The 18,701-nt window shown below is 44.9% G+C and overlaps 13 protein-coding genes across 13 annotated transcripts; 7 read left to right on the plus strand and 6 right to left on the minus strand.

The window, feature by feature from the left end:
- Window positions 1-287: 287 nt before the first annotated feature.
- On the minus strand, window positions 288-1,990 carry BBBOND_0104970 (DNA primase small subunit, putative; the record flags this gene model as incomplete). The annotated part of the gene is made up of 5 exons (XM_012910920.1): window positions 288-415; window positions 457-1,230; window positions 1,641-1,811; window positions 1,853-1,900; window positions 1,936-1,990. The coding sequence occupies 5 exons, from the start codon at window positions 1,988-1,990 to the stop codon at window positions 288-290; spliced, it is 1,176 nt and encodes a 391-aa protein (XP_012766374.1).
- A 237-nt stretch (window positions 1,991-2,227) lies between these two features.
- On the minus strand, window positions 2,228-3,054 carry BBBOND_0104980 (single-strand binding protein, putative; the record flags this gene model as incomplete). Its single annotated transcript, XM_012910921.1, has 4 exons — window positions 2,228-2,382; window positions 2,421-2,479; window positions 2,515-2,750; window positions 2,785-3,054. 4 exons carry the CDS (start codon window positions 3,052-3,054, stop codon window positions 2,228-2,230), a joined length of 720 nt encoding a protein of 239 aa, XP_012766375.1.
- A 67-nt stretch (window positions 3,055-3,121) lies between these two features.
- Window positions 3,122-3,941, minus strand: BBBOND_0104990 (hypothetical protein, conserved; the record flags this gene model as incomplete). The annotated part of the gene is made up of 6 exons (XM_012910922.1): window positions 3,122-3,184; window positions 3,221-3,355; window positions 3,392-3,449; window positions 3,487-3,597; window positions 3,740-3,801; window positions 3,840-3,941. 6 exons carry the CDS (start codon window positions 3,939-3,941, stop codon window positions 3,122-3,124), a joined length of 531 nt encoding a protein of 176 aa, XP_012766376.1.
- A 312-nt stretch (window positions 3,942-4,253) lies between these two features.
- Window positions 4,254-5,280, plus strand: BBBOND_0105000 (ADP-ribosylation factor, putative; the record flags this gene model as incomplete). Its single annotated transcript, XM_012910923.1, has 3 exons — window positions 4,254-4,883; window positions 5,039-5,106; window positions 5,145-5,280. The coding sequence occupies 3 exons, from the start codon at window positions 4,254-4,256 to the stop codon at window positions 5,278-5,280; spliced, it is 834 nt and encodes a 277-aa protein (XP_012766377.1).
- Window positions 5,281-5,294: 14 nt separating this feature from the next.
- On the minus strand, window positions 5,295-5,634 carry BBBOND_0105010 (hypothetical protein; the record flags this gene model as incomplete). Its single annotated transcript, XM_012910924.1, has 2 exons — window positions 5,295-5,363; window positions 5,548-5,634. 2 exons carry the CDS (start codon window positions 5,632-5,634, stop codon window positions 5,295-5,297), a joined length of 156 nt encoding a protein of 51 aa, XP_012766378.1.
- Window positions 5,635-5,761: 127 nt separating this feature from the next.
- On the plus strand, window positions 5,762-7,855 carry BBBOND_0105020 (glycogen synthase kinase-3 alpha, putative; the record flags this gene model as incomplete). Its single annotated transcript, XM_012910925.1, has 11 exons — window positions 5,762-5,791; window positions 5,934-6,076; window positions 6,116-6,379; window positions 6,478-6,553; window positions 6,820-6,865; window positions 6,909-7,056; window positions 7,336-7,389; window positions 7,426-7,471; window positions 7,508-7,587; window positions 7,669-7,719; window positions 7,783-7,855. The coding sequence occupies 11 exons, from the start codon at window positions 5,762-5,764 to the stop codon at window positions 7,853-7,855; spliced, it is 1,011 nt and encodes a 336-aa protein (XP_012766379.1).
- Window positions 7,856-8,104: 249 nt separating this feature from the next.
- BBBOND_0105030 (myb-like DNA-binding domain containing protein, putative) lies at window positions 8,105-9,764 on the plus strand (the record flags this gene model as incomplete). Its single annotated transcript, XM_012910926.1, has 3 exons — window positions 8,105-8,808; window positions 8,851-9,613; window positions 9,651-9,764. The coding sequence occupies 3 exons, from the start codon at window positions 8,105-8,107 to the stop codon at window positions 9,762-9,764; spliced, it is 1,581 nt and encodes a 526-aa protein (XP_012766380.1).
- Window positions 9,765-9,874: 110 nt separating this feature from the next.
- Window positions 9,875-10,911, minus strand: BBBOND_0105040 (hypothetical protein, conserved; the record flags this gene model as incomplete). The annotated part of the gene is made up of 6 exons (XM_012910927.1): window positions 9,875-10,008; window positions 10,046-10,305; window positions 10,340-10,430; window positions 10,480-10,549; window positions 10,585-10,680; window positions 10,717-10,911. The coding sequence occupies 6 exons, from the start codon at window positions 10,909-10,911 to the stop codon at window positions 9,875-9,877; spliced, it is 846 nt and encodes a 281-aa protein (XP_012766381.1).
- A 153-nt stretch (window positions 10,912-11,064) lies between these two features.
- Window positions 11,065-12,111, plus strand: BBBOND_0105050 (phosphatidylinositol synthase, putative; the record flags this gene model as incomplete). The annotated part of the gene is given in 7 exon segments (XM_012910928.1): window positions 11,065-11,107; window positions 11,121-11,279; window positions 11,321-11,419; window positions 11,529-11,583; window positions 11,619-11,698; window positions 11,856-11,998; window positions 12,037-12,111. 7 exon segments carry the CDS (start codon window positions 11,065-11,067, stop codon window positions 12,109-12,111), a joined length of 654 nt encoding a protein of 217 aa, XP_012766382.1.
- Window positions 12,112-12,213: 102 nt separating this feature from the next.
- Window positions 12,214-13,404, plus strand: BBBOND_0105060 (SNAP protein, putative; the record flags this gene model as incomplete). Its single annotated transcript, XM_012910929.1, has 7 exons — window positions 12,214-12,352; window positions 12,441-12,523; window positions 12,611-12,865; window positions 12,904-13,092; window positions 13,134-13,186; window positions 13,222-13,279; window positions 13,315-13,404. 7 exons carry the CDS (start codon window positions 12,214-12,216, stop codon window positions 13,402-13,404), a joined length of 867 nt encoding a protein of 288 aa, XP_012766383.1.
- Window positions 13,405-13,425: 21 nt separating this feature from the next.
- Window positions 13,426-15,071, plus strand: BBBOND_0105070 (WW domain containing protein, putative; the record flags this gene model as incomplete). The annotated part of the gene is made up of 6 exons (XM_012910930.1): window positions 13,426-13,497; window positions 13,535-13,842; window positions 13,883-14,426; window positions 14,545-14,694; window positions 14,737-14,816; window positions 14,852-15,071. The coding sequence occupies 6 exons, from the start codon at window positions 13,426-13,428 to the stop codon at window positions 15,069-15,071; spliced, it is 1,374 nt and encodes a 457-aa protein (XP_012766384.1).
- Window positions 15,072-15,202: 131 nt separating this feature from the next.
- On the plus strand, window positions 15,203-17,212 carry BBBOND_0105080 (choline-phosphate cytidylyltransferase, putative; the record flags this gene model as incomplete). The annotated part of the gene is made up of 6 exons (XM_012910931.1): window positions 15,203-15,239; window positions 15,277-15,623; window positions 15,662-15,753; window positions 15,967-16,102; window positions 16,137-17,057; window positions 17,093-17,212. The coding sequence occupies 6 exons, from the start codon at window positions 15,203-15,205 to the stop codon at window positions 17,210-17,212; spliced, it is 1,653 nt and encodes a 550-aa protein (XP_012766385.1).
- A 55-nt stretch (window positions 17,213-17,267) lies between these two features.
- Window positions 17,268-18,516, minus strand: BBBOND_0105090 (hypothetical protein, conserved; the record flags this gene model as incomplete). Its single annotated transcript, XM_012910932.1, has 6 exons — window positions 17,268-17,457; window positions 17,493-17,547; window positions 17,583-17,773; window positions 17,811-17,912; window positions 17,948-18,087; window positions 18,259-18,516. 6 exons carry the CDS (start codon window positions 18,514-18,516, stop codon window positions 17,268-17,270), a joined length of 936 nt encoding a protein of 311 aa, XP_012766386.1.
- Window positions 18,517-18,701: the final 185 nt, after the last annotated feature.

The following is an 18,701-nucleotide window of genomic DNA, read 5'->3' on the forward strand; positions in this document are numbered from 1 at the left end:
CTAATTACCAGTAAATAGTGTTTTGATTCACGGAAGATAGCGGTAACGCATATCAAGGACAAATACAGCGACTCGTATAGGGGCGACTCTACACGTCGGACACACCACGCTTCTCTGACAATGGTGATTATATTGTCTTATATTACACAAATACCTTTTACGCCGTTTACGAGGCAGCTTTGTAGGAATCGCTCACGGAAATATCGTGTGTAAGGGTTAAGGGGCGATTCCTGCATATCGCCTACACGATGATGTTACTTTCGTCCGTCCACCTACCGCCATGGCTATCATAGTACTGCCGCAAAGCAGCTGACAACATTTTTGAGAACATTTAATGATTTCTTACCCAACGTTGGCACTGACTCCGGGCGGAAGGTGGATATCATGTCAAGTGCAAGGGGAACACACACACGACCTGGAAGAACTCGTATAAACAGAATCTCGCTTATAACAAACCTGTTTTAGCATGGATGCAAAACGGGGACTTGAGAAGGTGGCCAATGTCTTTTGTAACAGCGGCATCAAGCCTCGGATATGAAAATGCGATCACCAATTCCCTAAACGCAGTAGGGAATGCATCCTTCCTCGCCTGTGACCCGTGGGTGCTTTCGCGATACTCACACGGCGTTTCAACGTCCAATAGTTTGCAGAGGTCGTTGAAAAGTTCACATGAACTTGAAACCTGACTCTTCGTAACCCGTTGCAGCAGCTGATGAGCTTTGGGAAACCGGTCAGTTATGTAATCCTGCATGGATTGTAGGTGTGCCTCTTTCGCTAGGAAATTTTGCTCACGCAACAAATGGTCGAATGTGCGATAGCATATGTCGAAAGCGCGAAGCACTGCGGGGTGATCCTCGATCCCATAAAGGTTGACACGCTTCTTGTGCCCATCCGCACCTATCAGTGTCAAGTAGTCAACGATAGCGCTGCGAGCCTCACTAGATAACGCACGCGCACGTGCATCGCAAACCCAGCAATGGATCCCACGGCGGCCGGAATAAACCCATAAAATATCCTTGAAGCCAAAATCTTCCGTGAGGCTACGCGTTAAAATCTCCGCGGCGAGACTGATAAAACGCCAACACTTTTCACAAATGCGCTTGTCCGAACAGCACGTTCGGAGATCGTCGTAATCGTTCATATCGATATCAAACACCAGCTCTCGTTCCACGGCGTGGAAGTTGCTTCCGCTAAGCTGCATAAGCGAAACGGGCTTGTTGTATACGGCGCCTGAGTCGCATGTGTCTAGTATGCGAACGTATATACAACAGCGGGTACGTATCACGTGTATCTTTTGCTAAAACGTCATATGAAGACCACGCAAAGGTCTTCACAATCCTATGTATGTGAATATAAAGTCTACTCGACCGGGCACGCATAAGGCAATCCAGTACAACCAATTGGTTGCAAAGACTGCACTATATACGTATAATTGCGTCTCAGTCGTAGATGATGTCACACTATCCATGTGCGTAATAAAGGTGAATCGGAGCATTTGTGCACGAATTTAATTACACACAAATCACACCAATATAAAACTGCCATACCATATCACAGACAAAAATATAAACTGCGGTGCAATTGTTAGTATAGCACCTATGGAATCCTAACATCGGCGGATGAACCAATAGAATCCCTACCAATATCAATCTTGTATGGAACATTGTCCCGACCGTACAATACATTTTGAAGCTGCCTATGGCTTTCAAAACATTGCCATCTCATATAGTATTCGGTTGCGCTACCGCCCGTCTCGCGCTGGAATGTAAACGAGATCTCACGGCGAGGGAGAAGGCCGGCTGTCTTTTCGCCTGCACACCTTTTATAGAAGAAGACAAAATAAACCACTAACCTTCGTACGAAACCCATCTCACAAGATCGCGGACTGGGCAAATTTTCTCTGTTAAAAATAACAACAAACAAACAACGACAAACCGTAATAGAAACGGAGATTGGATTCCGTGACGACAGCGTCATCAGAAAATTTCATCGTTTAAAGCTTCTGGCCACATAGTCAGCACATAAGAAATGTTTGGCAGCTCTATATCTACATAGGTGTAGCAATAGCAGCGCGCGGTTTCGATCCGCGGACCTGGGGGTTATGAGCCCCCCACTCTTCCTCTGAGCTACGCTGCATCCATGGGAGACATCAATTATTAGCTCCACAAGCCTATTAATGTGCTACTTCAATGGCAACGCCCCATGCGTCTATGTATTTTACTACAATTTAAGGATTGCTGTAGCTGTCACTGACACCATCTACGGGGTGGTTTGCGTAGTCGTCGCCCAGCTGAGATGTGCGGGGCATAAGAATGAATGTGTGGCCTGACCAACGTTGCCGAACGGCAACTTCGGCTATCTTCGCTCTGTATGGCATGCCGTCTGAACAATGTTGACAAATGCGGTGATAACCGTCATACCAGGCGTCTGAGGAGTGTAGTACGACAGGGCCCCAACAACGAGCGCACGTTCTCCCACGCTACAAACAGTTGGAGCTAAAAACAAACAGCATACCGAGCACGAGATTGGATATAATCCACGTTACCCTGACCATAAATCACAACTTTGTGCCACGATGTTCTCACAGCTCCCATGCGGCCGCGCTTCAAACTGTTAAACCATACGCTTAAACCTACGTCGTTTGTTGCTATGGACAACCGCAGTGCCTTGTTACCGTTACCCAGCGATACTGGCTGATCAATAAAACCAATACGCCCGCACAGGGTCACCGTATTGAGAGTGGGAGACATCTACATATGATGAATGCTACTTAATACCGCCTACCCCTTCAGGAGCGCGAGGCGCATCGTCCATAAAATAGCCACCCGCATCATGTTTGTAATATTCATCATCGGCAGGCGACATACCACCCAATTCATCTTCTTGAGATTTCATACATTGCACCGATCCTCGAATAGGCATAGATGAGGCGAGGAAGGCTGTGCAGACGGACGAGTTGGACAGACGAAGACAGTTGCCGTGCGCAAGCAGGGCGACCATGCAAAATAACGGAAGGACGCGACCCTTACGCTTCCATAATTCGAACATTCCCATTGCGATATTTCCTCGATGGGATTTCAAAAGACAAACAAAAGGAAATGTGCAAATCGCACAACATCCTTTATCCAAACAGACGTTGACGGGTACATTCGGGGTCCTTCGTTTTCAGATAGGTGCTCACATCCTGCACACATCTCAATAAAATGGTGTCAGTAACTACCTCTAGGTGTTTGCCGAAGTGATTAAGGCGTTCCTTGAGCGTATTATAGCGATAAGTAATGTTCTCGACAATACGGAATTCGTTGGCTCTTTGCAGATTACATTCTAAAAGCTCGATAAACTTGTAGTCAGCATTCTAGTAACTATTGTCGGCAACGAAACAACAACTCACTTGAACAAACTGAAGGGTTCCCTCGCCGCCATTTAGAAAGATGAAGGCAAGAAACGATCTGGTAGACAGTGATATGTCATTCGAGGCAGACAAACTCGCTCTCTATACATGAAAGTATCATACGGCTGAGAGTGTCAGCATAATCCGCAAATTCAGCAGTTAGACGTTGTCTCTTACAAATTACATCGTAATCATCACGTGTGACCCTGCACTTTCATGGAAGCGTGAATCGGCATCTACCGTTTTAAAAGTCGAATCATGACGTAGCTTACACACACAAATAGACAACTGCAAACATTTAACATAGTGATGTAGATCAACGAAACAGAATTGTCGTAATAGACACACCTGTGAATGTAGTTAAAAAACAGATCTGATTCTGATGTGATCTCCAACTCAACTACGTCATTCTGCAAAAACAATGAACAATAAGGTTGCCTAAAGGTACCCCGCGTGTCACTTTGAAGTTAAAGTGGCCCTTCGTGCCTCCAAGATCCGATACCGTGCCACGTACCTCGGCTTTGCATTCACCCAAAAATAACGTACACATCCCATTACCTGTTCCAGTATAATATGAAATACATTGCAGTTATCTCTTACCCAGTGCTGGGTCAATCAAAGACGATCGATTTGGGGGCGATTTAGACATCGCTTCGGGAATAGGCATCCCTTCGAACACAAATATCGACTAAGTAACTTAGTTGCATTAATAATATGTCAAGCATTTATATACACACAAATATCAAGCTAAATGAGGCGGAAACTTGCCTAATAGACTATCTCTACACCCATCCGAACCCACCAATGGGACAACTGGTGGTAGCTATCCAAAGCGCTCAGGTGTAAACATAATATACGATGAATGGGTTTGTTTAATGCGATCAAGCGTCTGCCGTTGATATGCGTGCAGCAGGCTTTTGGCCTGTGCTGCTGCATCCTCAAACTGGCTCGATGGACCACAGTAAGCCTATGTAAACGAACGCGTCGCTTCTTCGAGCATGTGTTAACGGGCATAGTGAATGAACCCGAAAGGGTTCTAATAATAGGTATACGCAATGCCGGGAAAAGCGCATTGCTGTACCGTATCAAGCTGGGAGAGTTCATCCAAACCGTAGGATACAATTACACACTTATATGTAGTGTACAGGTTCCAACGAACAGTTTCATTGAGGAAGAGTGTTACTTATGCTCGGTATGCCTCATACCGGTCGATACATGTGTGCACTGCAAAATGAATAATGCAAAAGGCATTCATTTGCAACTGTGCGAATTTGGCATTGCCGACGAAGGGGACACTGTGGAAAATCACTTGAGGGTAAAGTCTCCACCGTTGACAAATAATCAATTGCAGTATGCGTCCAAGGTTGTATTCCTTCTAGACGGATCTGAATACCCTTATCGGGATGCCACGTTGCGTGATATCGTGAAAATAGTAACGCAACACAACTTTTTCCACCAATCTCCGAAGTACGTAATATTCAACAACAAAACGGTAAGAAACGAGTCGCAAATTTTGTTATGTACTCGAGTAAATATGCCAACGAAAACGAAAATGAGAAAGGAAAATACAGTGATTGAGCCCAGCAAATTACACAAGCATGTGCATCCATAAGATATAAGTAGCCGACGCATTAATAAGTCTTGCAGGACATAGTTGGAAGCTCTACAAATTGCTGTTTAGATTTTATACAGCTGCAAGAACATATTAAAATCAGGTGCGTAAGGACGGCGAAAGTGAATAAATTACATCTAGAACCCTTTGGGTGAATGGCAGCGCTCTGACTGGACAAGGGATTGTTGACGCTCTGTCATTCCTGCTGTTTGATGATCCATTGAAAGGTATCTTGCGGGAGAACAAACAAAAAGAGGACCTGATCCAGTTCGGGTAATGCTTCGCGCCGGATCAAGACGCTGCTGGTTCATCGGTCAAAAACGAAAGCACGACAGTGTTTTCTGCCAGCAGAATGTGATTCTGCCACAGCATTGTATCACACACATTGTTCTTACTTTGTAAAAAAAATCCTTCACGCTGAAATCAGGGATGGGATCCGAGCCATCTGCGCGGTGTTGCTGTCTATTTTTACTTCCTACCTCGTTCTTCAACCTGAAAAGTTATAAACGAAGCTACAATATATGCGTACCTTTATGTCAGCAACGTGTAGTGATTGCGCAGAAAATGCCGAACAGCAGACGCAAAGCAGAAGACAGAGAAGAATCCGGCTGCATCTCGTCGGAAAACCCATTGTATATAATTCTCCTGTGCACATTATACGTAACTAATTCTACATAATAACGGTCTTCAAGTTGTAAGCCTAAGCGAACGTCATATACAAGAACACGTAGTGTGTACGGGAATTGCAATCAGACGACATGGTGGGTAATCCGACATATTCCGCAATTGTATACATAGTTATCCATATTGGTTGTATTGTAGAGAAATATTTGGCATAGAATCATACACTGTGTTGCGTCAATACCAAATCGCGTCCATGTATCATGAGTGCTTGGTTACACGTGTCTTCCACCGCACAACATATATCAGAAGTATTCATCACCAACGCAACTGATTTTGGATCCGGCGGAACTCACTTTGCACAAGAGAATTGCACGAGGCGCATTCGGTTCGGTGTATCTTGCAACGGACCTCAGTGGTAAAACGTATGCGATTAAGAGAACGAGAAAATTGTATGTGGTATGGGCACTTTTTAACGAAATATGATGCAGTGGCATGAAACGGTCTCGAGAATTGGTTAATCTGGGGCTTTGTAAGGATGCCGAAAATGTCATGCAGTACATGGGCACATTTTACACTAGAAACCGCAGCGGGATTATCATGCAGAACTCGCTTCTAGAACATATTCCCTACAGCTTACGCTCATTCATACGAGTATTAAAGCAGAAAGGTGGCTTAGCCCACTGTGGAGTGAGGCGTACGGCAGAGACGCCTTTACAGGGGAAAGATTGCACACTTCGCCATCACGAATCAACGTCAACGCCATATGAGGGAACCACAAGCGCGAGATTAGATGTCGTTATTCTTCATCTTTTAACGTTAGTTTAGCGAAAACTGGTAATATAGTTCTCAGCGATGTTATGAATGGAATGATAGAATTGCATGCCCGAGGACTAGTACACAGAGACCTCAAACCAGACAATGTGCTTGTTAGTTATACATGATAGAATGGATCATTTTCATTTTTGATGGCATGGAAAATGTTGAACTTTTGAGCAGTATCTGGCGTTTCCATAATGGGTATGCCAAGGACAACACAAAACATCACCCTTTATCGGATCACTGACTTTATAGTGATTGGGATGTTGAGAAAGACGTATCATTAGGGGTGTAATAAATGTCAAACAGCCTTTGCAATCACCATCATAATTCATTAGTGCTTAAATGCCCCCAAATGCCATAAAATAAACCGCAGATTGATGATGACCACCTACCTACAATTGCAAAAATATGCGATCTGGGTAAGCGTAGAAAGTCGATGTTGTACGAAAATACGCATTTCAGGATCCGCAAAAAAAATTAATCGGCTCTGCTTGACCAACAGGTCAGACATGGACTTGAAGCAAACACCATCGACACCATACGTGTGTTCTAGATGGTACCGTGCTCCCGAACTTCTTTTTGGAAACACATTTTACACGGTATGTCATGAGTTTACCACGAATAACACTTAACAAATGTTGCTCATAGTGACGTTACCGTACGTACACCACATCCCTCACCATGAATGTGCCCTTTTTTATACGCACTACATCAATATCTAACCATTGAGCAGGAATCGGTGGACAACTGGTGTAAGTCTATTCACCAGGATAACAAAATAAGTAGCATTTGGCTGCATGTGCGCTGAAATGCTTCTGCTACGCCCTCTATTCGCTTCTACCGATGAGTTGGTCTATTTACACCGTGTGTAATGAGCAATATGATTCAGGAGTGACGCACGACAAGTAATCACGTTGATTGATGTGTTGGGGAGTCCTTCAAAGTGAGCCCAATACCGATGGTAGCACATGCCTTGCAGGGCAGAATTAAAGAGATTACTCGATGGTGCTCCTAGCGTTTCCATAGTAAGTGAATCTCACGGATTAAATCATATTTAACAGCGGAAACAGCTTGGTTTATTATTCTTGGTGAAGCACTCAAAAGGATCCCTTCGAATGGTCCTCACCGACGTAGCTAAAGGGTATAATGGCGTGGAAATTGCATTGAAAATCTTTTTACATCCATATATCTGTACACATCAAGGTAGACACGCACATCGCAGGAACACAAGACTGATGGCAGTTGCCAGCGTCGCATACAACCTTCTCCGATGGTAAGCCCCTATTTATTACTGCAAGTAAAAAATAATGAGGATGTGATCCGTTATTTTACTTAGGTGCCCAGAAGATAGAATTTCACTGGAAGACGCACGCAAAATACTTAATGCCGGATGCACACGTGCCGTCTAGCAACAGGCAAATGGGTTAACGATACCCTAAAAAACATCTTGATCCAGCAAACTGAAGTTTAGAAACTGTTTTATAGCCATGTGCCTCTGTGTGTACCATGAGCGCTTCTTACGTGGTCCGAATCGAACTGAGAGTACCTTGATGCCACAACAAAACGGTCCATGTGTGGCACGCCACGCGAACAAACGACTCACACATCATCCACACAGTTGTAACTCGACGTAGGAGACTAAATCTGGTGTGCTTAATATGAAGGAGGAAATATCACAGCTTGTGGACTCTCGAGGAAGACGACCAGCATCTAACGACGACGCATTCAAACTATACAGCTTTTCATCATCCATCCCGCTTTTCAGACGGAAGTACGACTGGAATGTGCCAAAATGGGAGCCTGATCAAATAAGACGGCTGCACATTGCAGTCTATAACCAGCTTACAAAGGATCTGACTGGCGGTCCTGCGGGACTCGATTCTCGCCTAAAACCTGCAGAAATATCCAAGATATCCCAACTGCTCGATGTGTCACATGCACGACTGTTGTACGGGATATACCTTGATTTAGGACCGACACGGATGGCCGATGTCATAGTTGATCTCTTGCGCGGAGACAATTTTGTAAGTCTTGTAGAAGCAATGAGAAAGGATTCGGGCGCTTTCATCCGGCTATTTTCAACATCTGCGGACTCATACCATGAAGAAAGAACTACAAGCTGTGTGATCGAGGCGCAACCAGAAAATACTACCGTAGACCTGGCATCCCTCTGGTCTCGGGTGGCAGATGATGTTAATGACAACGGCAAAAGTACAAAGCACAAGCTTGCCACAGAGTGCTGCACCATTTTTCTTAATTCAAAACCAGATGGGTCGCTCATAGAGACGGTTACGAGAAAGGAGATTACAAAGTTCCGCCAGTATACTGCCACGCTGCCACCAAATGACGATTATCTGCAGAGGTGCGTGATTATTGTCAGGGCCATTTAAACTATATTATTCAGGGGTGCGGAAATTGCGCAAGAGTTGGGACTAACCCTCTACCAGCTGCTGAAGGCTGATTCCAGGCCGGATCAACTTTCAAGCAAACGTTGGGAACACCATGATGACGAACGCCTGATACAACTTGTGCAGAGGCAAGTAAACATTAATGCTCGCGGGCCTAAACGTTCCAATTCACTATGCTGGAGAACCGTAGCCCGGCAAATGGGAAACAAGACAAACGAACAGTGTAGACTGAGATGGAGAGCCATAGGGAACACCACGCTCTGCAACGAAGCCTTCGACGATTCGCAGCTTTACATGTTGCAAATATTACACGCGGCGTATGGAGATAACTGGCACAAAATAGCGAAATTGATGCCAGGGAAGCAAGCTCATCAATGCAGAAGCAAGTTTCTATCATGCCTTTCCCAACCAGATAGGACTGACTACATCAAATACTACTACGACCTCAAGAATGCAATCACTAACCGTAATGCAGCTGTAAATGTGCGCAAGTGGTGGGCACGTGTGGATTGTTTGGGAATGAAGATGCTGAAAATTGCCAACATCACAAAGAACACAGTCATCATGAACGTGCTGGGCGACTTTTACAGGTCGGAAGAAATCATACGACGCATCAACAGGCTATTCGGAGACGAGTCGCTAAAGCGCACACATACCCTAAATGGCGTCGATGTGCTAATAGTGGCGGAGTATCTCAGGCAGTACTCCTCCCACATGGTGTGCAAAATACTAAACAGCGTTGTCGTGTCGCTGCTAAAGGTTAGTTGGAAATATCTTACGAAAAGTATTGTCACAGAAATCAAAGTCTGGACACGCAAACGATTTCAGAAACATATTCGATTTGGGGCACGTTGACGAGTCGCAATTCGCCAATGCACTTAAAAGGCTTCTGGACCTTTCATGGCCATAGCGGCAAAACACACCTGCAGGGCGTACCATAGGGTGCCAAATCCAAAAAAACACACAATGTAGCTACGACGCGAAGCGTCGGATGTCAAAACTATCAAATGCTTAGCGTCACTAGTCTTTCACTAGCGTCGACACAGTGAGGTAGCCTGTGTGGTTTACCTGTGCCAGCTGGTAGCAGGAAAAATTGCCCAAGTCGTCGAAACCGATGCCCCAAGGCTTGCAAAGGACTTCAAATGTCTTTATCTCTGAGTCTAATGACAGCACGCAATTGTATATGCCCACCTATGAAGCCCGACTCAGACATAACCTTAGAAATGCGTTGCGATTGCTCTACAGTCGGTGAAAAAGTCACCAGCTTCCCAAAGTTCTTCAGCACAACCTTTGCGTTATCAAGAGCATCCCACGGCGATGGTAAATCGAAAAACAACGAGTCGATGGATGATTCACATACTGCACCCTCCACAAGGAATGCGCCAGGAGCGTAAGCATCACGATCGTAAGCGCTGATGTATTCTGTCAGCTTACAGTTGCTGAAAAATTCTCTGAACGCATTAAACGGGATAACTCGCCACTAACTCTGCATATTGTCGCCGCTGGTTGTGGAAGTCGAAGGTAAATACGTGGCCCGTAGGCGCCACGGTCGTCGCTAACGTGTAGCTCAGTGAACCTGAACCCGTACCTGTCGGTGGTGATATGGCGTCTCTATGCGAACCTACCGCATTCAACCACGCGTTTTCCCGGGCAAAGGTCCAGAAGCATCACAGCCAGCGATATGTCAGCTCTATACTGCGTACAATGATTCTAAATCCACACATCCATACCAATATCTGGGTGCGATGCGTAACGGTACGAGTAATCAGCTCGCCAGTGGGCTGCAGCAACACAGACCAGCGATCAGCGACTGAGTCCCAAAAGAACTGTATTCATTGTTAAAAATACAACGTCCGACACACCTTCTGGCCATATTGTCGGCCTATGACCTTGCACAGATCGAAAATATCTCCCTTTCGATGCAAGAGGCGCTTGTCTCCTGAGTTGGCCGCTTGCTGCTTGTTACCAATAACTCCCTGGTATTCGGGAATTTGGCATAGAAGAAGCCCTTCAGGACCCGTGTAGAGAATAGCAGGGTCACCGGGGGCGATCTCCATAGGAAGAAGGCGCTTAACAACTAAAGATTCAGACACTGCCAATCCCCCACACACTCCGCAGAAATACGAGACCTGGTAAAACAGTCGCTTAATAAGACACGTCTATTCCTACATCAAACGATAGTACACTAATTTTTGTTCATTGTCTACATAATGGGGAGGCAGCCGAAACTCCTCACCAAGGCGAATGGCGTCAGTAAGTGACTCAGCAGAGGGAACAATTGTGATCGTAGCGTCCGTGAGAGTTATACTGCTTTTAATATCCATGAAATATGTCAATGAAAATCCTTTGACATTCATTGGATTGTATACGGCGAGCCAACTGCTGGATATGGTCGACGGTTTCGTGTCCAGGTACTTCAACGAAGGTGTGTTAAATGCAACGAACAACACGAGTTATATCTTACAGCGACGTTAGTCGGTGCTGCATTCGACCAATTGCTAGATCGTATGACTTCTTCGTATGTTTGCTTCCTTAACGCAAAACAGTATCCGCAATACTTGGAAGGTATGTATCCTGCCAACACGTCAGTGCTACCCGAATTACCAACGATACGTCACACTGTTATGTGTAAAAGTTGACGCTGCACTTTCTGTCATTGTTTATTCTGCAACAGCGTTCTACGCGGCTATGGTAATAGATGTCTGCGGGCACTGGCTACACAACTACGCGTAAGTTACCAAGCAAGCCAATTCATTAACGTCAGATGCGCGCTTTACTCTAACACAAACCACAAAGATGTGAAAGACGCAAATGTTGTTTTGAGGGTGTACTACCAAAAAAAGTGTAAGTTCTTGATGAGGAGTAAGATTACGACGTTTCACAAGACGTCGCTTAAGGTTATGGGATCATAACCTATGCATATGTCTTGTTTGGGTGTGATTAATACTTTCCCACGCCATTTTCTATTTTCATACCTGGAACACGACTCACTCTGCATCAGGGTTGATGTTTGCATCCATCGTAATGTACGAGACATTCTTCTGTGCGCTGTACCTTAGGCCCATGTACCAGATGAACATACGCATTTACTACGTTCTGACATCCATCATGTACGCAGCGGCGCCCTTGTGTGCTTACAAAACGGTATGTTACCTACACAACGAATGTACATCCCACTACAGCTGACCAACATTCTGCAAGGAATGTATGGGTGTTCTAGAATTATGAAATATGACGTAGAAATCGCAAAGAACTGAAGTATGATCACTGAGTTTAGTACGCCTGCCAGACGGGTACGCCAAAGGGCAGACTTCCACTACAAATCTGTTACACACTTGCATTTCGAAAACACAAATAAGATGTCAAATCCTGCAGATATAGAACGGAAAGCGCGTAAAAGCTCGAAAGGGCTGTTCCGGTTCTTTTTTGGTGGCGCCGACGAGGATGCGCACGACCTATTCAACCAGGCGGCTAATCTTTACAAGCAGCAAAAGCAATGTAGGTATCATGTATGTGGAGTTCTTCGGTGTTGGTATGACGTTGTTTGATGCCAAATATGTCTATGCGATCCTTTAAGCGCCTACAGGGAAGGACGCCGCGAGGTGCTACCTTGAAGCTGCGGCCAAAGGAGAAAAGGAAAATGAACACATATTTGCTGCTAGCAATCTTGTAGAAGCGGCAAATGCGATGCTGAAGAACGACGAACACAGTTAGTCCTACTCGACCTTGCCACATTATCGCCACGTAGCGGTGGAGCACATAGACCCACTAATGCGTGCCGCCAATATCTACAACCAACAAGGACGGTTTGCACAGAGTGGGCGTATAATGAAAATCGCTGCGGAAGAATTCGAAGCAAAGGGGGATCACTTGAATGCCATAGACTTTTACCTAAAGGCTGCCGAGTTCTACGAACTGGATGAATTTGGAAAGGTTGCAGGATCGCAAGCACGGCTGAAGTACGCAGAATTGGCTTCTCAGTATGCAGAAAAGTACGCCGATGCCATCAAGGTACGCGATGCTACATGATATCAGCATATAAATCGCAGATATTTGAGACCGAGGGGCACAAAAATCTCAAGAATCAACTGTTGCAGTATGGAGTAAAAGACATCTTTCTTAAAGCTGGGATACTTCATCTGGTGGCATGTGATGCTACTGACGCTCAAATAGCCTACAACAAATATGCTGAGGCGGATCCGAAGTTCGCTCCATCCAGAGAAGGACAATTCTTAAGCGTAAGAAACACTGTAGACTATGGAAGGTCATTAATATGCAGGCCATCATAAGCTCTTGTGACGCGGAAGATGGCGAGCTCTTCCAAAAGGCCATGTATGTTCGATTTGCACCTGCCTAAAACGATACAGTGCGGATTTCGATGCGATCGCTAGATTGGATCCGTGGAAAGTCCATATGCTAATAAAGGTGCGTTCATATTTGTGTGTAATTATAGTGAGTAGATTAAGGCAACTCTACCTGCGGCGCGCGACGACGTAGGGGCACCACCTGCGGAGGATGGTGATTCTGACGATGAAATCGACCTCACTTAGGTTTATGTTTAGTCCAATATCATGGCGACGGCACGCGGGTATTGGACTGAGCATGTGTCCAAAGATGGAAGGCGATACTTCTTCAATCAACAGGTACCATCAATTAATATTCCGTACATGTTATGTGTAGACGAAGAGGTCTCAATGGGAGAAACCAGATGAGCTTAAAACTGATATAGAACGTAAAATCGAAAGTAACACCAACTGGAAACCGTTCGAAACAGCAGAAGGAAAGACGTACTACTTCAATACCCAAACGCGTCAAAGTGTCTGGGAAAAACCGCAAGAAGTGCTTCAGATAATACGAGAACATGAACAACAGGAGCTTTCAACGAAAGAAAACGCGAAAACAGCTTTTCTTAGGTGGTTAGAGGAATTTAACTTTACACAGCGTACCACCTGGGATACCGCGGCACGGCAACTTGAAGCCCATGAAAGGTTGGTGCTGAATCCTTGTATTAAGTAACGCAATACATAGATGGCAAAAGTTTGCTATGTTAACAAAGGGAGAAAAGAAGCAACTGTTTTCGGAATTCACCAGTCAAACGCAGAGGCGTATACAGGAGGAAATGCGACGCAAACGGGGAATGGTAGGAGACCTTATAATTAACGAATTGGATAAATGGGAGGATCTCACACCATATACCACCTATGTGGAATTTGCGAAACGATGCAACAAACGGGAATGGTGGACCTGGGCTGACGAAAAAACAAGAGATGCTCTTTTCCAAGATTGCTTACTGCGCATGGAAAGGGATCTTAAGTGGAGAGAGCGCGAAAGGCGTAAACTGGCTATGGATAAATTAGAAAATGAAATCGAAGCATCAGCGAACGAAAACGTGCCGGAGTGGTCCAATGTAAAATTGCAATTCTCAGGTTTCGAAGGGCTGCACCTTCTTGAAGTGCTGGAGTGCCATCGCGAAGTCTTTAAACGTTTGTATCGGGTTAGAGTAAAGGAGGCAGAAAAACGGGCATATAGAGCACAAAGGAAACGTCGACAGCGTTTTGTATCGTTTCTAGAGGTAAGGTGCAACTGTGATGAAGTGGATGATTGCGGCCACCCGTTGTGGGGCCCTGCACGCATTTTAATCGAACCACGGTTACCGAATCAAATTCATTCATCCACTCATATTGATGCAGGATGCAGTGAGTAAAGGCGAAATTCACGGTAGAACAACCTTCGAGGAGTTCATCCAGGAGCATTCGACTGAGGCCATATACCTAGATATTGTGGGCCAACGTGGATCAACACCTTACGATCTCTTCAAAGAAGTCCAAAAACCTCTCAGAGTATGTGCTCAAACAGCTTAATTCCTAAAAATGGTAACGCAGGACCAATACAAAAACGAACGGCAAAAAGTAAAATCTCTAATCTCCAAAGGAATTCTAGATCGCGGTGCCACTCTGGATGAGTACGTACATCGAATCATACTATATAGTGCCGCAGATATGAGCGCATAGCAATGGAAAATGGTGCCTGTAGCAAGTGTAATATCCCCCTAATACACGAAAGCTTGCGACGTAACACCAACAAGTCGCACAGACCGCGATCACAAACTCCAGAGGAAGGAGAAATACGTTATAGTCTAGAAACTGCATCCAGCGATGAATCCCCAAGGTCTTACAGCAGAGTTGGATATCCCAAGCGCCGACGCCGCGACCGTTGACACGCCATCCCCGACAACGCGCACACACACGTTGCTGAACACATTAACCTGAGTTACACGTGTATCAAAATGACTTATCGGATATAGTTGTTGTTTGTGCGTGCCCCTTCCAGAGCTGCCGCATTACCACTATGGCGGAAGAGAAGACCTACACGGTCTACTCAGACGGTTAGGCTTAAAACGCACAACTCTCAACGATTCGCAGGTGTATTTGATATGCCGCACCTGGGACATATGCGACAGCTAGAACAGGCAAAAAAAATGTTTCCAAAATGCACGCTGAAGGTGGGAGTCACCGATGATGAAGAAACCCTTCAATTGAAAGGGCAAATTGTTAATACAATGTCGGAACGAGCGGAATTCTTGCGTCATGTCCGTTGGGTCGACGAAGTAATAGCTCCGTGTCCGTGGATTGTAACCAAACAATTCATGACATCACATGGCATCGACTTCGTGGCACACGACGATATACCTTACTCGACATGCCAAAAGGCAACAAAGGGTATACAAGAAGCGAGTGAACATGATATATATGGATGGCTTAAGGAGGAGGTAAGATTTTTAAACCCCAGTACCTCAGTCTTTCATAGGGGAGGTTCAAGGCCACACAACGGACGGCCGGAGTATGCACCACAGATCTCGTAGTAAGAATACTGCAGAATTACGAAGATTATGTGGAAAGGTGAGTTGAAACTCTATAATATACACCATGTGGTTCGTATTCAACGCTTTGTAAACAGTGTAAGACGGCGTTTGCTGATGGCCTTTGGACTTTTCGTAACTGCGGAATAGAGCCTTTTATACAATAGCAAGGTCCACCAGTGAGATATGTTAGCCTCATCTCGTTTTGCCAATAGCTTATTATACATTTATCAGGCGCCTAATGATAATGCAGGTCGATTAATACCGGAGTCAATCCGTCTGATCTGAATATAGGAGCAACCATGGCCAATTCAATAAGGGTAAAAAAGAAACTAAATAAGTGGGTGAGGCAGCTGGCTGATCAAATCACTTCAACCGATATTTCACTTGTAAGTTACTTCTATCGGTATATCAAAATAACAGGGGCATAAACTGGAAGAAAAACTGGAGGAGATACGTGCCGGTATAACCACATCGTTGGAACAATGGATAGAACGTTATATAACTGCGCTACGTGAGTTCGTAGGAGAAGGAAGCGGCGTTGATAACGATGCAAATTGTGATTCCGTCAGAATGGAGGATGAATTCTTGGACGTTTATAGTGGCAAGGATTTAAGCTCAAACACCGATGAATTCGTCGATCTTACACCAACCAAGACCAGTGTGTATTATACTGGTGACGATTTTGTAGACGCAAATGGAAACAAAGATGGTTTTGAAAAACTTGGGATGACTTCCATAACCGATGATTATGACGATGACAATGACACAAGAGAAGACATAGTCGTATATACGGCCGGGGTGTTCGATTTGCTCCACTATGGACATGGCAGGCATTTTGAGCAAATAAAAAAGTGTTTTAACAAGGTTCACCTTATAGTTGGCGTAGTGTCTGACGATGTCGCTGTGAATTTAAAGGGGAGAGTAATGCAGCCATGCAAAGATCGAGCCGCTGCCCTGCAACACATCAGATGGGTCGATGAAATTTTAGAAGCTCCACCTACACCAATTACACAGCGATTTTTACGGAAGTACCACATAGATTATGTTGTATCATCTCCCAATGTAGAATACGACCCAGAAGCTTTGCGTTGGCTAAAGGAAAACGGGAGAATCGTGTATACCCACCGGACTCCCGGTATTAGCACCTCAAACATCATGTTGCGTATATTACGTAATTATGAAACATATATCAAGAGGTCCCTAGAGAGGGGCGTTGGGAGAGAGGATCTTAAGATAGGTTTCACCACCGCTAACTCTATAAAACTCAAGAGCTCGATCGAAAATTGGAAAAAGAAATTCACCCAAGAAGTTCACAAGGCGACACTGACGGATCACCCAGTGGTAGGTTGAACCGTCAAATAGTTAAAAAGAAGCAGGGACATGAGTTTGACCTGCTGGTCGACAAGATCATAGAAGTCGTCGACGGCTGGCGTAAGGATTCACAAGCCATCATAGACAATTTCATTAAGTGTACCATGTGGCCTCGTCAAGTTTAGGCCTGGTGAAACACAGAAATCATAATCGGACATTTTATATCATATTATTGCACGGTTATTCAGCCGCAATAAATATAGCGGCGCACGAATGCAGAATCTCGTTAACTGAAAACGTCAGCACGTACGTGACGCAACTTACGTTAAACGCGAGCTTGAACACGCGAAAGCGACGCAATATAATGAAAAGGCACATGCCCAGGAAAGTAAAGTAACACAACCGCACAGTTCCGTAACGATTGAGCGTCCTGATGAACATAATCAAAAAAAATGAATCACTAACTTTCGCCTTAAACTTCCAAGCAATCTAGTAGCCGATCCGAAGCGTTGTTTCAATGCTGCAGAGTTCATAAAGCGCGTAGAATATGCATACCAGAAAGTATTTTCTCCTGACGTACAATGTAATTCGACGACTTTAGCATAGACGACTCAGTGGCGCTCATCTGGCTTATTTGATTCAGCATCATGTTTCGCGTTGCTTTCAATTGGAGCACTACCTCAGATTCATCCCCCTCAACGCCGGAACTTATGCACATGTCACCCACATCGTCCTGTTCTGTCGCTCTGTTCATAATCATTTCCAAAACATGGGCGCGATTACAATTCGGTTGCCGCACCAGCCTGGGAGACGAACGATGACAGGCACATTGTGTGATAACGTCGCTCATTCCTTGACCACCAACCACTCAGCTTATTCTTGTGACTGCATTTTGATGACAGTATACACGCCCAACAAACCGCATTAGACGTCCCACATAAAATCGATGCAGACTCTGAAACTTCAAACTGTTGGCTGAAGCTGATTCCTCGCTGTGTAGAAGAAGTTTCCTAAGGATGCCACCGAATGCACTTATTCTTCGCGACACACGTAAGCGAAACTGTAAACGTTCAGTAACAACACTCAAAAATATCAAAATAATGAAGATGCATACTCTTGCTGAGTAACGAATACAGGGGGTACCACTTCAAAAACACTTAAATGACACCCTCAGTTATTCATTATAACAAATGTATAAAGGGCGAATCTACGACAAGAACACTATTTTTACCTTGTGAATTTGTTGGTGAGTAGTGAAATCGGCATTGCCCTCACGGAACAACTCCTCCAGGCTTGCATCCAGCTGACACAGCTCATAAACGATATTCTCTCCCAACTCCGGCTGTACTTGCGTTGGGCCATCCCTTTCACGGAAATAAAGGCTATCCAGCTGCTCGGCCGTTGCAGTTGGCTTGAGATAATCGATTGGGAAATTATACTCCGGAACCATTACCTTCGGTGACATACGAACATCATGAAGTGATGCCATATTGTCCTAACAGAACGCTTGCTGACAGTATAAATGGTTTTAATACGTAGCCCAGAACGTTTCGTTATCAATGGATTTACTGAGCCTTTGTTGTCTAATCCAATCCGCCTGCAATACTGATACAAGACCAGCAACACATCTGGATAACGATCGTGTCGAATAAATCCCAATAGGCAACGTTTCTG

The sequence above is a fragment of the Babesia bigemina genome (genome assembly GCF_000981445.1).
Source record: "Babesia bigemina genome assembly Bbig001, chromosome : I".
NCBI lineage: Eukaryota > Apicomplexa > Aconoidasida > Piroplasmida > Babesiidae > Babesia > Babesia bigemina.